This window comes from Belonocnema kinseyi, chromosome 8, assembly GCF_010883055.1.
Source record: "Belonocnema kinseyi isolate 2016_QV_RU_SX_M_011 chromosome 8, B_treatae_v1, whole genome shotgun sequence".
In the NCBI taxonomy this organism is placed as follows: Eukaryota; Metazoa; Arthropoda; class Insecta; order Hymenoptera; family Cynipidae; genus Belonocnema; species Belonocnema kinseyi.
In genome coordinates, this window is record NC_046664.1 from 35,369,121 (window position 1) to 35,385,724 (window position 16,604).

The 16,604-nt window shown below is 25.0% G+C and overlaps 1 protein-coding gene across 4 annotated transcripts in view; it reads right to left on the bottom strand.

Moving 5' to 3' along the window:
• LOC117178897 (focal adhesion kinase 1) overlaps nt 1–16,604 on the bottom strand; it is a 102,142-nt gene that overhangs the window by 18,300 nt on the left and 67,238 nt on the right. For 2 of the 4 annotated variants that reach the window (XM_033370428.1, XM_033370427.1), the window contains exons 17-19: nt 10,917–12,430; nt 440–583; nt 157–306 (exon numbers count right to left, since the gene is read on the bottom strand). In XM_033370428.1, coding sequence (XP_033226319.1) covers nt 157–306; nt 440–583; nt 10,917–12,430 — 1,808 coding nt within the window. The remainder of the gene's footprint in view (nt 1–156; nt 307–439; nt 584–10,916; nt 12,431–16,604) is intronic. The other 2 variants (XM_033370430.1, XM_033370429.1) reach the window with 2 other exon arrangements.

Genomic DNA, 16,604 nt, shown 5'->3' on the forward strand with positions numbered 1-16,604 from the left:
CCTGACCAATAAAATTCCCTTAATTTTACCCGATTTCCAGATTTTCCCTGACCTGCGACCACCCTGTTTTAAAAATACTTCAGAAAAATCCAATTGCTTAAAAAAATAAAAGATATTTTCAGCTCAGATTTTAAATATTGTTTAACTGAAAATTACCTTTACGACTATAACTTTGTCAGATCCTTTGTCTGAACCTAAAGAGCCTGTATTTGTCGTATGGGGTTCGTGACTAGGAGATTGAGTCACTGACCGAGGAACGGGAGGACTTGCGCTTTCGTCTCCGCTCGTTGCGATCGAAAGACGTTTCTGAAAAATTAATTAGATAATAATAATAATTTTTTTAAAACACATATTTTAAGCAATTTTATAAAAAGTAGTATAAATTAAAGAAGAAAAAAGGGATTAAAAAGATTTAAACAATTAAATATTTTTTAAATACCTCCTCCCTTGCAAGCCATCGACTATCTTCTTCCGATTGACGCTGTTGTTCCAGTAATCGTTTTTCCAAAAGCTTCGCTTCCTCCTCTACTCCATGATTAAAGCTTTCTCCACTACAGTCAAATATCTGAGACTGTGCGTTCCTCTGAAAATAAAAAAAAATTATTTTTCCTTCATTTCTGGAAACTGTATCTTTAGCTGATCAATTCTAATTTAAATTCAGTTTCAGCTATAAAAGTTGTTTAATCGGGGTTGCTACAGATACAGGCCAGGCAATTCGAGGAAGTAAGGGAATTTTCGATAATCTTAAACTGAACTCAATTTTTTTTTAAACAAAATTCAATAAATTTGTTAAAAAGATATTCTTTTTGTTTGAAAATTAATCTATTTTCATAGAAATCGTGTTTTTTTTTTTGGTTAATAATCAGAAATTTTTAGTTGAAAATTATTCTTCTTTAATCAAAATAAATCTTTATAATTGAATTCAACCTGTTTTTAGTTTAAAATTAAAATCATTTTTGTTTGAAATATCAAATATTAAATGTTTTCGTTGATATTTCATCTTTTTTAGTTGAAAATTCAATTACTTTGTTGAGAATGAAACTATTTTTTAATTTCATTTTTCGGTTAATGATTCATCATTTTAGTTGAAAAACTTTTTTTTGTTCAAAATTATTATTTTTTGATTAAAAATGTATTTTGTTGAAAATTTGTCTTATGTAGTACATTATTCTTATTCATTACTTGAAAAATTATTTCTTTCGTTACATATTTCACTATTAGGTTGAAAATTTTTTAGTTTCAAATATTTAGTTAAAAATTCCTTAAATTAAAATATTTGGTTAAAAATGCATGTATTTTGTAAAAAATTTATCTTTTTTTCGTAGAACATTATTCTTCGTGGTTTAAAATTTATATTTTTCATTGAAAATTAATTTATTCGCTAGAAAATTATTTTTTTTTGTTTTCAGTAAAAATTAATTTAAAAAAAAATTGTACTATTCCATTTGATGTCAAAAATTGATCTTTTCCGATAGAAATTTATTCTTTTTGGTAGAAAATTTATCTGTTTTAGAAATTTTTTAAAACTATTTCTTTGAAAACTAATTGTTTGTTTGAAGATTCATAATCTTAGTCAAAAATTCATTTTTTAAACTGAAAATTTAATTATTAAACTATTTTAGTTCGTTGGATTCAAATATTTGGTTAAAAATTAATGTATTTTGTAAAAAAATAATCATTTTTCAGCTGAAAATTAATCCCCTTGCTTGAAAAATGATCTTTTTCGTTGAAAATTTATTCCTTGGGTCAAAAATTAGTTGTTTTTTTTTTAATTGAAAATTAATTTTTTTATCTAAAAATTTAAATATTCCATTTTTAACGAAAAGTTATTTTTTCCTATAGAAATTTAATCTTCTGTTTAAAATTTATCTGTTTGGTTTAAAATTCAAATGTTCCAGTTGAAGATTCATAATTTTAGTTGCTAATTCATAACTTTGTTTTAAAAAATATATATTTTTATGAATATTAGTTTTTTTGGTTACAAATTATTATTTTTAAAAATTAAAATTGAACTTTTCAGTTGAAATTTTTTCTTTTTTAGTTAAAAACTCACGTATTTTGTTGAAAATTCATCTTTTTGGTTCTAAGTTGTACTATTGCGTTAGAATATAATTTTATTTGATTAAAACTTAATTTTATTACTGCAAATTTAACTATGACATCTTAAGTTGAAAATGTATCTGTTGTAGGCCAGAATTGACTATTTTTTCAAAAATCATCATTCTTTGTAGAAAAGTAATGGCATAAGTTTAAAATTTATCTCTTTGGTTAAAAATTCATTACTTTGGTTGAAAATTTAACTTTTCTATTTTTGGTAGAAAATTAATTTTTTGGGTTGAAAATTCAACTATTTGCTTAACAAATTAAATTTTTATGTTGAAGATTCATAATTTTAGTCAGAAATTCATTTCGTAACTGAACATTTAACTAATTTATTTTTTGTCGAAAATTAATTTTTGATGATAGAAAATTAATCTTCTTAATTGAAGAATCATCTGTTTGGATGCAAAATGAACTATTTATTTGAAAATTTATTCTGTTTGGTTAAAAAAATTAAATTACGTTTTTTAAAAATTCCTCTCGTTAAAAATTCCTCAAAGATTTATTATTTTGGTGGAATTTCGCAATTGGGATTTTGCGGCATCCCTATCAATATAAAGTTTTAGTCCATGCAAAAAAAATTGTTTATGGTATGAAAAATTCCATTTTAGTTCCAAATTTACTTGCAATAAATGCGAATAAATGAGTATATAAAATATATACAGGAAAATAAGTTTCTATAAACTGAAACTGAACTTGTGTGTGACTTAAAACAAAAGAATCTAAAATAAATGAATCCAGATCAGAAGGTGGCGATGTAAAAATGTCTAATATGTACAGAGGCGAAAATTAAAGAGATGCATAATTTCTTGCAAACCATGTTCGAAATAAATATATACATAAATAAATATACATCATTTAAGTACATACGTCATGCATGCAAACGGTGTGGTTACGGAAATTACTTTAATATGGCTCTATGCAGTGTGATGTTCATTCTCCATGCTTGAAACATCCTGGCAAACCACAAAAGAAACAATAATAACAACGATACCGACATCCCTATGACTAATAGTAATAACTATTTTTAAAAAATCCAATTCAGGTGGGCTGTGACTAATATTGTCAAGTTCCAAAAAAGCAAACTATCTCTCTAATTGAGTGAACACTCAAAAAATTAACGAGAAACTTATAAAAATAGTATTAAGGTAAAATATGATCTCAGATGTTTTTTTCTTTTTTAAATTCGACTTTTTCAAGTTTAAAAATTTTTATTTCTACAATTTTAACCATTCCATCTTCTACAATACAGAAATTCTTTTTCAGGGCGTTGTGTAACCCTTACCATTTTTTTCGCTCTGAAAAAAATTATAAGGATTGTATTAGCACCTTTAAAGTTTCGATTTTATTATGAAATTTGCGATTAAGAGGTTCAATTCATCCTTAAATTTTATTTTTAATATTAAATTTTCAGAAAATATTATTTAAATAACTGACAACAATTTCTACTATTTGAAAAAATTTGAGCGATTCTTGGAAAATTGAAAAATAGTTTTTTCAAACAATTATAAAATCAATTTTTTTTTTATATTTACTAGTACCATCAATCGCGCTCCACAAAAGTTTTGTTCGGTTTGTTTTTGAAGTTATATAAATATAATTTTCTTAAGTTTCTTGAGAAAATTCAAAACAAATGTTGAGAATTTTAGATACAATAAATAAAAATTTCATCAAAAAAATTAAATTCCAACTAAATAATTGACTTCATCAAGCAAGAAAAAAAATGAACAAACTTATAATTTGAAAAGAAAATAATTTCAATTAGAAAATAAAAATTTCGAATAACTATTCATTTTTCAGTTTATTTATTTGCTTTTAACGGATTGTAAAGATAATTTTCTTAGATTTCTTGAGAAAACTGAAAACAAATTTAAAAAATTTCAGATGAAAAATCAAAATTTCAACAAAAAAGTTCATTCCGACCAAATAATTGAATTTTTAACCAAGAATATGAATTCTGGGGGAAAAATGTAATAGTTGATAGTTCAGGCAAATCTAATTTAATTCGTCTTAAAAAGACAAATCTTCAACAAAATTGTTTAGTTTTCAAAAAAAAAAAATATATTTTTCATCTAAGAAAGAAAAAAGAATACCACCAAATTCTAATTTGAAGAGAAAAATCATTTTTAATACAAAAGAAAAATTTCGAACAACTATTTATGTTTTTAGTTTATTAGTTTTTGAGGTTGCAAAAATAAAATTTTCTTAGGTTTCTTGAAAAATGAAAAAATGGATGATTTCAGAATATGTCAAATCAAAAATTCAACAAAAACGTTAATCTGCAACCAAAAAAGATGAATTCTGAAAGAAAAATGTAATAATTCATATTTTAACTAAAAAATTTTAAGTTTGAATTTAAAACAATTAAATTCATCTAGAAAAGATCAATTTTCGACAAAATAGTTGAAATTTCAGCCAAAAAAGATTTATCACTCCAGTATGAACTAAAATACAACCATAATTATTATAATTTCAGGGCAAATATTATTATCGATACAAAATGAATATTTTGAAAAACTATTTACTTTTTCAGTTTATTTGTTTTAAATTTTATATAAAAATAACATTCTTAGGCTTCTTATGAAAATTCAAACCGTTTTTTGAATATTTCTAATGTGTAAAAACAGTACCTACAAAGTTTTTCATTTTTCAGAATAAAATTTTTTTGGGTATACATTAATGTTCTTGGTGAATGGAAAATTTATTTCCTTGAAAATTTAAGTATTAGGATGAACATTCCTAAATTCAAATATTTGGATTCAAATGTTTTTTTTATAATTAATCCTTTTTTGGTAGAAAATTAATCACTTTGTTTTAAAAAATGGATCTACTTCCTTAAAAATGCATTCCTTTGATCGTAATTTTTTTATTGAAAATAAATAAGTACTACTTTGAAAATTTATTTTACTTAGTTAAAATTTAATTTTTTCTGAAAATTTAACTTTTCTATTTTAAAATTAAAAATGTTTATCTGTTTTAGGTGAAAATTCAACTATTTTCTTACAAATTCGTCTTTCTTGGTAAGAAAAGTAATCTCATTAATTGAACCTTAATCTTTTTGATTGAAAATTCATTTCCTTGTTAAAAAATTAAACTATTTCGTTGAAAATTCTTTTATTTTGTTGAAGATTCCTCATTTTGTACAAAAATTCATTTACCCATTTGGAAACTTAACGATTCCATTTTTTGTGGAAACTTTATCTTTCTTGATAGAAAATTAATTTTCTTAGTTGAACATTTATCTGATTATTTGAAAAATTAAATTTTCCGTTAAAAATTTACCTTATTTGGTTGAAAATGAATTGTTTTACTGAAAATTTAACCTCTGTTTCTGGGGAACATTCAAAAAGATTTTGAATATTTCAGATGTCGAGAAAGTATCTAGGATGTTTTTAAAAAGGGGGTTTCTTTATTTTACAAGATTAACTAATTTTCCGGAAAAGTCAAAACTTCATAAAATGCTAAATATCTTTTAAACTGAATTAAATTAATCCTAGATTTTTGAAAAATCTTACAAAATTAAAACAATTGTCTCAGAACCTTCTAAATTCTTTTTTGATAATTTTTTGAAATGCTTCAATATTTTGAGATCAATTTTTCAACAATAAGAGAATAATTTAAATTTTCCCAGGAATCTGAAGAAAATTTTGTTATCCTCTTGAAACCTTTCAAAATTCTTAACAAGCTTATAAATTTCTTGTTCGAAATCTTCCAAAATCTACGTTTTAAATGTTTTCAAATCTGTTTAACTTAAAAATTGTTTTTGAATCTTTTCAAAGCTTCTAAATATCGATTTTTTTAAATCTTGTAATATTTAAAAATAAAAAATTGTCTCTAAAATCTTCTAAATTCTTTTTCGAAATTTTAGAAAATCGTTAGAAATTTTTTTCAATATTCTTTAATTATCTCTTAAAATTCATTTAGCAGAATGAAAAATCATTATAATTTTCTTAAGAATTTTTTTTGATCTCTTGAAACCTCTCAAAATTCTCAATAAGCTTTCTTCTTCGAAATTGACTTGAATTTAATTTCCATCAGTAGAAAAATTTATCAGTAAAATAATATAATCTGAGTTTTAAAATAAATAAATCGTATAATAATAAAAAGTTGCCTATAAGATGCGATAATTTACATTGTAGTAATAAAAATTTAGAAACCTTAAAAAATCGAATTTTCGGCATAAAAACCCCCACAGCGAACTCTAAATATATTTTTTTAAACCTGGCTAAAAAAGTCAATCATTTTCTCGCGAAAGAAACAAATCTCGAATTCAAAATTTTAGAAAATCTGACAAATAAGAATTTTTACGAGGCCCTAGTTTATCTACTTATAATTTCAATTAATACTATTTTTTATTCATTTTATAATATTTTTAATTTAAATTATTATTAAGGTATTAGAAATTATATTGAAAGTTAGCGAACAATTTGAATTCTGTGAAAATTTGATATACAAACATTTTTTATTTTAATGCTTTTGAAATATAATTGAAAAATATTTTTTTTTTAAGTAGACAAGACCTAATTAAAGGATTTTATTTTTTAAATAATTTTTACAGCAGAATAATATAAAATATGAAATATTTTTCGAGTGTTAAAATATTCAAAATATGATGTATAAAAAACCTCTGATCAAATCAAAGTTTTAAGAAAATTATGTTTTAAATTTATAAATGATTGCATTAATAATATAACAAAGTACTAAAAAATTTTGAGTGATTGAAATTGCTTGAAAAAGGCATGAATAAAAAAATTTCCTTTACATAATTTTGTTAGAAAGACAAATAAAAAATAGTTGTAAAATTGTAAATTTTCTGATCCTAGTGATATTCTTAGATTCAATCAATTTTTGGGGAAAAATTAAAAAGAAAATTTAAAAAACCGCGAGTTTTAATGTTAGAGGAAAAATGAGAAAAACTTATTTGAAAAAAATGTTATGGCTTTAAAAAACTTCTTTTTGCATAAATGATTATTATTCGGTTACACACAGGTTGTCAAATATTTTCTAACTAATCTGTAATTAATTCAACAATTATTATTTTTTTAAAAAAACCTTATTAAAATATTAATCGTATACATTTTTTATTTTTCGTGATAAATGATGCAGTTCATGAATGTTAAATAGTTTTTTTTTTTCATAAATTTATAAATTTTTCAAAAAATCTATATTTGCATTACTTGTTTTCACCAAATCATGAAAAGTTATTATTTACTGAAAGTATTTAAATAATTAACTTAAAATCTAATTATTGTTTGAAATATTAATTTGTTCAAACAATTTTTTTTATTGAATTATGGATAATTCCTTTTTTAAATTGATTTAATTTTATTGAAAATGACAACATTTTCAAGCGAATTTTGAGAACTTACTATAAAATAAAATGAATGTATTATCTTAAACAGCAATTGGGTAAAATGTTCTGAAATAATAAAATACTTTGAAAAATGTACTGATAAAAAAAGTTATCAATATTTGATAGTTTTGCGATTACTTAAAGAAAATACTAGTTTTCACGATTAGCCGAAAAAATTATATAAATATAAATTGTTTAAACATTTGAAAGATATGTAAAATAAAATACATTGAACATATCATTTATGTCTAAAAATAATAACTTTATACGATTTACAAGAAAAAAAGGTTCGTTTAAACAAATTATTATTATTTAAACAATTGAAAAGAACTTGTTTTTTATCAACTAAAAAAAAGAGTTTTTTCCATTTAATATCCCACTTTAATTTCAAATACCCGATCATTTTTATATCAAATTAAGTATTTAAAAAATAAATCCATATTGAAAAGATCAGACAAATATCAACCAAATAAACTATCCTTGCTAAGGTCACATTCTACTTAATCCAAAAATAACCCAGACTTATACAAAAAGCTTTCGTCCCAAATTTGCACATTCGAAACTTGAAAGTGGAATACATCAAGGGTGTCTATTCAAATACTGGAAAAAAAAATTCCCTGACGAAATTATTATGAATAACGTTTCTTTCAGTTTATAGAGATTCAATTCATATTTTTAATCCAGATAACTTTGACAAATTATATTAAATATATGAGCACCATCGATTAATTAATAATTAAATTATACTAAAAACATATTTACTCATTTTTTGAAATTTTCCTGTAGGTCTATGAATCTGAACAATAATTCAAACAAATTTAATTTTAAAGTTCAAAATATTTCATTTTTAACAAAATAGATGAATTTCTTGCCAGATAGTTGAATTTTCTACCAACAAGATTGATTTTTTTCCAAAAAATGTAATTCTTTTAAGAAAATATATCAATTGTCAACCAAGTAGTATTATTTTCAACAACAAAAATGAATTTTCTAACCAGAAGATTAATTTTCTGCCAAAGAATACGATTTTTCAACCAAATACATGAATTTTAAACGGAATAGTTAAATTTTCAAAGAAGAAAAACAAATTTCCAAACATAGTTGAGTTTTATGCCAAAAAGATAAATTCTTAACTAAAGCAATGTATCTTCAACCTGAATAGTTGAATTTTTAACCAAAAAAAGGATTTCCACCAAACAAAAATTAATTTTAAACCAAAAGAATTAATTTCTACCAAAAAAAGACATTTTTAACAAAATACATCAACTTTCAGTTAAAAAGAACAATATTCAAAGAAAAAAACTAATCTTTAACCAAATTATTTGCTTTTTCAAACAAAGTGATGTATTTTAAACTAAAATGATGAACCTTTCAATGGAATAGTTGAATTTTTAACAGAAAAGATGAATTTTCGACTAAAGAACAAAATTTTCATCCAAAAATTAAATAGTTACATCTTCTGTTCAAAATTAATTTTGAAAAAAAAAACAATCAAATAGTTAAAGTTGCAACTGGAATAGTTAAATCTTCAGTCAAATAATTATTTTCAGAAGAAGAAACACGAATTTTTAAATAAATACATAATTTTTTAACCAATGCAATGAGTTTTCAATTAAAATTATAAATCTTTAAACAAAACAAAACAAAATAAATAATTTTTACCAAGAGTTTAATTTTCAACTAAGTAATTGAATTTTCATTGCAAGAAAGATAAATTATGAAGCAAAGATGTAGCAGTTGATATTTTGACCAAAAAATATTTTTATTTTCAATTAATTTTCAACTAAGAAAGATTTTTCAGTCAAGAGAGATAAAAAATTGCAAAAAAATGTTGAATTTTGAACACAAGATACTTGAATTATCAACTAAGAACAATAAATTTTCGACAAGAACTAGAATAGTTACATTTCTATTTAAAATTCTTAGCCTGAAACAAAAAAAAACACAAATTTTCGACAAAATAGTTAAGTAAATTTATATAAAAATCTACTTTTACAAATAAAGAATAATTATTATTTAATTTTGTATTGCAATTTAAAAAAATTAAGCACACCCTCGAACAAAATCGCTGACTTTGACACCCTGGTTACATTTAAACAAGAACCTAATACAATTTAAAAATATGAAAAATCATAATTAATTTAAGTAACTTAGAAAAATTCATTGGAATTTAAAAGGATTTGATGAAATGCATAATAATTTAAGATTGCATTAGACGACTTCAGGATTAATCAAATAATTGTTTTTTTAATTCAAGTAAGCTAAAAAAATCCACGAGAATTCCTAAGAATTTAAACAAATTCAGGTAGAATTACGAAAAAAAAACTTCCAAATCTCTTCAAATCTTTGACACTCTACAAATTTATAACCAAAATAGAATTCAAGTGAACTGAAAATAATTTAAAAATCGAAGAAAAATCCATCAATTTCGGTAAAATTTAAGTAAATTTAGAGTAATTTAAGGGAAATCAGAAGAGTTCGATAAAATTAATCAAAAATCAAGCTGAATAATGCAGTAATTAAGTAAATTGAAAAGAATAACAAATATGAAAAAATGCATTGAAATGAGTTTAGAAAAATTAAAGACAATTCAAAAGAATTTGAAGTAATGTCTAAGAATTGAAGGTGAGTTTTAAAGATTTAAGGATGAATTGAATAACAAGTTTTTTTTTAATTCATTGAATTGAGTAAAATTGAGTGAATTTAAAAGAATTCAAAAGAATTCAGAATAAATTAATACGAATGCAGGGCGGATTCTAAATGAATTACAAACGAATTTGAAATTCTCTTCAAATCTTTGAAAATCTTCTAATTTCTAAACAAAAAAGTGATTAATAACTACAACACAATTAAATTAAAGTTAAATCTTCATTAAAAAAAAAATATTTACAGCAGAAAAACACAAATTTTAACTAAATACCTCATTTTTTAACCAAAGTGTTAAGTTTTCAATTAAAATTATGAATATTTAACAAACAAACAAAAATGTTACCAAAAGAGTTTAATTTTCAACCAAGTAAATAAATTTTCATTCCAAGAAAGATGAATTATGAAATAAAATAAATAAATGCATATAAAAAGCTACTTTTACCAATAAAGAACAATTATTATTTCAGTTTATATTGCAATTAAAAAAAAGTATACTCTCGAACAAATTCCCTGACTTTGAAAAAAACTTCCTGATATTTCCAGATTTTCCCGGTAGAGTAGACACCCTGGTTACATTACCAAAAAAAAAAAAAACGTTAATACATGACTAAAAATTCTACCAAAACATTCAAACAATACCACAATTCACTCGAATAAATATAATTTCTTGAGTGTCACTCCAAAGAAATATGTACATTCGGAACCGGAGTGCTCATCAGAATAATTAGAAGAGAAAAATAAAAGTGGAATAATATTCGGGAACTAAAAAAAATAGATGCTTTTTTTTTGTCATTCCTAGGAGGCATTTGCAAACCTGGTCTTGCTGAGCCTCTTCGTTCATGGAGCTGGTGGATGTACTGTCGTTGACAGCCGACGACACCAGTGACATTGGCCCGGAAAGCATCGTGCCGTCGGTAGAGGTCGCCAGTAGCTCATCCGACTTTTGTGCCACGAAGGTTGTGACCTTGGCAACACCAGTCGCCATCTGGGGCAAATTCTGTCTGCCAACTGGCACCGCTTGTTGTTGCAAAACTACGACTTGTTGAGCGGAAACATTTGGAACACAAAACTGACTCTGCTGACCTAACATCGGCGAGTTCGCGGCTCCGCCCTGAATCTGAAAACCCTGCATTTTCTGCGCCTGGACAATACTCGTCGGCGTTGCATGAACCGTATAAATCGGACCTTGCTGAGGGTAAGAAGCCTGACTCTGATACGAGTTCTGCTGATACGAATTCTGTGAATTTTGTCGCTGAACGGGCTGCGCCCTCGAGATATACATTTGCTCCTGCCCCGGAAGATTCGAGTAAATCTGCTGGTGCTGATAATTCTGAGGATAGAGCTGTGCCTGATAACCCTGCATCGGAGTGGGACTGTAGACCCTAGCATTCTGAATATGCGAAACATTAGGAGGAGTCGCGGACTTCACTTCTCCCTGATTCTGGGAATTTTGCGCTCGGAATTTCAGAACTGGGCCGTAGAGACACTCGGCCCCGGCAGAAGGAATCGTGATATTGGGAGTGACATTTTGAAGATAGGAAGCAGTGGGTACCGAGTTTTGAGAAGAAGCCTGGCCTGTAAAGGACTGACTCATGACACTCGAGGTACCGTAGTTTCCATGAGTATTCGGGTTTCCATGAGTACACGAGTTGCCATGAGTACTCGGGTTTCCAGGATTCTCGCCGAAATTTCCTCCGACGCTCGGACTTTGACTGAGGTTTCCGACAATTGCGGAACTTTGGGTGAAATTAGCAACGGGTCCGTAGATTTCGAGAGTTGAGGAAACTGGGGCGAATTTTTGAATCGGGGAGTAGAGGTCGCTGGCGGTAGCGAGAACCTTGGAACTGACAGCGTACAAATTCTGCATCTCTTTAACCCTCTGGCTTCTGATGGCAGCTGGGGAATGATTCTGAGAATGAGTGGAGTCCGAGATGGTGAGGCTGGACATGAGTGGGGACATGGTGTCAGATGAATCTAGGGAGTCGAGATTAGTTTCGGAGAGGGTGGAGTCTGCTGATTGTGAGTGATTTTCGTGGGAGGCGGATGGTTCGGAGATAGCGGGATCGAAGAAGGGCAAGTCTGAGACCGCGGCGGTTGTCAGGACTTGATCTTCGTCTTGGAACTGAACAGCGAGACTGTTGAAGGGGGTGGCTGGGGTTGTGTAGACTGAGGGACATACCCCCCGAGTCTGGTTATCCTTGAGGAGTTGGGCGAGAACCTCCGGACTCTGAGCCACGATGTAGGTAGAGACTGGAGCTACTTGCGTTTGGTCCCCAGCATTTTGAGGCTGGCGAGATGGCTTTGGTGGCGGAATCTCATCTGCTCCTGCTGAAAAAATTACGAGATTTTTAGCCCTTTTAGTCGCTTATTTAATAAAAATGATTTAGGTTAGTGTTCTAAATGGTTTAGGTGCTCGGCGAAATTCTCATGAGCATGAGAGTATGCTCAAGAATAAGATCGACCTTTATGTGCTTTGAGAATTTAATGAGAATTTAAGAACATTTTGAATTAGTATTTTTAAAATCGTATTTTCTATCTTTATTATTAATAATTACATTATTTAAATTTCACGTGAAAATATATTGCTTTAAATTGGATAAGGCGCTTAGTTTAAATCATAAAATAAGTTGAAGTTTTTCGACCAAAAAAAGACTCATTTCCAACAACGTACATGAATTTTCATCCGAACAAGATAAATTTTTAACCAAAATTAGAATAGTTAAAAGGTTAGAAAAATAAATTATCAAACAAAAAATTGTCAACAAAATAGTTGGTTTTTTACCTGAAAATTTATTTTTCAACTGAAAATGGAAGAATTAAATTTTCAGTTTAAACAATCAATTTTCAAACAAAAAAATAAATTCTCAACTACAATATCCCAATTTATATATTCTTCTAGGTAAATGAACTTTTAAGTAAATGATGAATCTTCAACCAAATAGTTAGTGGAATTTTAACACAAAAGATTAATTTTCTGCCAAAAAAGACTCATTTTTAACAAAGTACATGAATTTCCATCCAAATAAGATCAATTTTCAACCAATATGAGAATATTTAAAACAGAGAGGTTAAAATGTCAGAAAAATAAATGTTCAAACAATAAATAAACAAATTCTCAACAAGATAATTCAATTTTTAACCCAAAAGATGAATTTTCAACAATAAAAGATACATTAACAACAATGAAAAAGGATAGTTCAATTTCCAGTCAGAGAAGTAAATTAAAAAAAAAAAGAAGAATTTTCAACCTAAGGAATTAATTTTTTATTTCAATGATGAAGTTTCAACAAAAATATGAATTTTTTACCAAATAGTGGAATTTTTATCCCAAAAGATAAATGTTCTATTCTCTCTGCTATAAAAAAAACGAATTTTCAAATAAATAGTTTTGTTTTCAGCCAAATAAATTCTTAACAAAAAATAGAATAGTTAAATTTTCTACAAAACAGATATTTTTTTAACGAAAAAGATTAAATTTCTACCAAAAAAGGTAAATTTTCAACACAAAATGGAATAATTATCGAGATTTTCAACCAAATACATGGGTTTTCAACTAAAAAGATCAATTTTCTACAAACAATAAAATAGTTGAATTTTTAGTTAGTAAAATAAATTTTCAAACAATAAAGAAAAGAATTTTCAACAGAATATTAAAATTTTTAACTAAAGAAATGAATGTTTAACCATAAAGATTGATTTCCAACTAAGTAGAGTACTCTGCTTCAAAAAAATTTATTTTCAACAAATAGTTGAATTTTCACCGACAATTAATTTTCAGTGGAAAAATAATTGTCAATAAAATTCAAGTCAATTTTCAACGAAATAGTATAATTTTCAACCAGGAAGATTACATTTTTATTTTTTTAAAAACACAAATTTTCGACAAAAATCGAAAAGTTACATTTACAGTCAAAAAAATGCATTCTACATAAGAAAAAACTTATTTTTAACCACAAAGAATAGATTTTTAATCAATAAGATGAATTTTCTACTAAAATAGATTATTTTTTTAATAAAGTAAAATAATTTTCAACAAAGGAGAATATTGAAATTTTTAAAGGAATTTTTCAACCAAAATAATAAATTAGTTACAAAGAAAATTAAATACTTTCCAATTAAACTCAAATTTTCAATAAAATACAGGAATTTTAAAACAATATTTGAATTTTTACCTTAAGATGATAATTTTTTAACCAAACATGTGAAGGTTAATTTTCAGTTAAAACAAATAATTATCAACTAGAAAACATAGGCTCAGGTTTTCCCTGAAATATTCCTTGACTTTTTGGAATAACCTAAACTGTAGAAATTTTGCAATTTATAAAAAGTTAATGTTTACTCCACTCTAGAATGTTTTTGTATAAATATAAGTATTAATTACGATATATATTTCAGGGTTGCCGCTGGACCGAAAAATAGTGAATTTATTTTTTGACCGGCAATTTTATAAATATTTAGAAGAAAAATCTGTCCCAAGTTCTATAAGTTTTAAAAATATTATGAATTGTTGGTTTTTCAAGTATGACATCATTCAGTTTACAACGCATAATACAAAAATCTTCTAATTTAAAATTTTTCCATTTTAGATTTTGATTTTCAATTCAAAGAATTGTAAAATGTGGTCTTGAATACTTAAATAATTAAAAATTAAAAGCGTTTGAAATTGAATTTTCTTAATAAAAAACATTTTTATTTTAACATTTTTAAATATAAATAAATGATTTTTTAAAATGAATCTATACATAAAATATTAAAAGGAAACAATAATTGAAAAATAGTTTTAAATTTGAATACATTTAAAAGAACTTTTAGATTTCTCAAGATTTTGAAATAAAATTTGAAGCTGTTTATAATGAAAATATTTTAACTTATAATTTAAGAAGTTTTCAGTTAAAAATAAAAAATAATTAAACATTTTTGTAACGTTTCTAGCTTAAAATTGTTTCAAATAATATAATTTTGAAAATTCTAAAGTTTATTGATTCTTTAATTTAAAGCATTGAAAATGATAAATGATAAAATGATAAAACTTGAGAGACTTAAAGTTTTCGAAATCCTTGAAAAATTTAGTTTAGATGTGTATTGAGTATTTAAAGATTTTTAATTTGTCTACGTAAAACGTAGTCATACGTTTTTGGAAATATAATTGATCATTTACTTGTTTTTAGATAAAGTTTTGATTTTGAATAATGAAAATATCCTAGTTTGTGTATTTGATAATATAAAAATAAAAACATTTTCTTGAAATTGTTACCTGTCTGACCTCGACTTAGAAACATTAATTTCACTTTGTCAAACTTCGAGAGATAGAGAAAAATAACTTAATTTTTTATTACGATTTAATTCAAATTATTTATAATTTTTTTAGAATTTCAATTACTTGATTTAAAACGCATTTAAAAAAAAAATCAGTTTTCAATCAAAAATTAAATATTTAAATTTTCACTTCAAAAAAATTATTTTTCCACACAAAATAAAACAGATTGATTTTTAAAACAAATTAATTTCAAATTTTAACTAAGTAGTTTTATTTTTAACCAAAAAGATGAATGAATGAATAAAATGATCAATATTTAATTGAAATACTTGAATTTTTAAACAAAAAAAATGAATTTTCAAACAAGAGGATTAATTTTTTAAGGAGAAAGACGACTTTATAAAAAAAATATATTAATTTTTTTAACAAAAAGATGAATTTTCAAACACACTAATGAATTTTCAACTAAAATTATGTATCTTCATCTAGAATAGATGAATTTAAAACAAAAAGATGCATCTTTGAGAAAAGAGTTCAATTTTTAACCAACTAGTTTTACTTTCAACAAAAAAGATGAATTTTCAACTAAAATTATGAATATTTTTGCCCTCTGATCTAAAATCAATGTTTTTTTTTTAATATTGATTTTTGTTTATAAAATGTTTTAAAAATTTCTAAAAAATTAACATCAAATTATTTGATAGATTTCAGCTGGTCAAAACCATTACATCTAAAAAATATGAATCATTCGAAGCAGCAGACAAAAACAAATAAACAGAAAATTATTTAATACATTTTATCTAACCAAAACCATAACATGAAAAAAATGGAATAGTTGAATTTTCTAATTAAATGATCAATTTTTAACTGCAATAGTTTATTTTTGGCCAAAAAGATGAATTTTCAACAAAGAAGATTATAGTTGACTAAAGAATACAAATTAAAATAGAAAATATATGAATTTTAAATTAAAAAGATAAATTGTCAACCAACAGTTGAATAGTTAACTCTTAGGTTAAAAATTAATGTTTAACCAAAAAATGAATTTTCAACTAAAATTATAAATCTTCAACTGGAATAGTTGAATTTGAAACAAAAAAATGAATTTTCAAATAAAATAATGAGTCTTAAACAATAATTATTCAATATTCAACAAAAAGATTAATTGTCATACAAGAACATTAATTTCTACAGAAAAATCAAAATTTTCAACTAAAAAATATAATTTTTCAAAGAAATATTGAA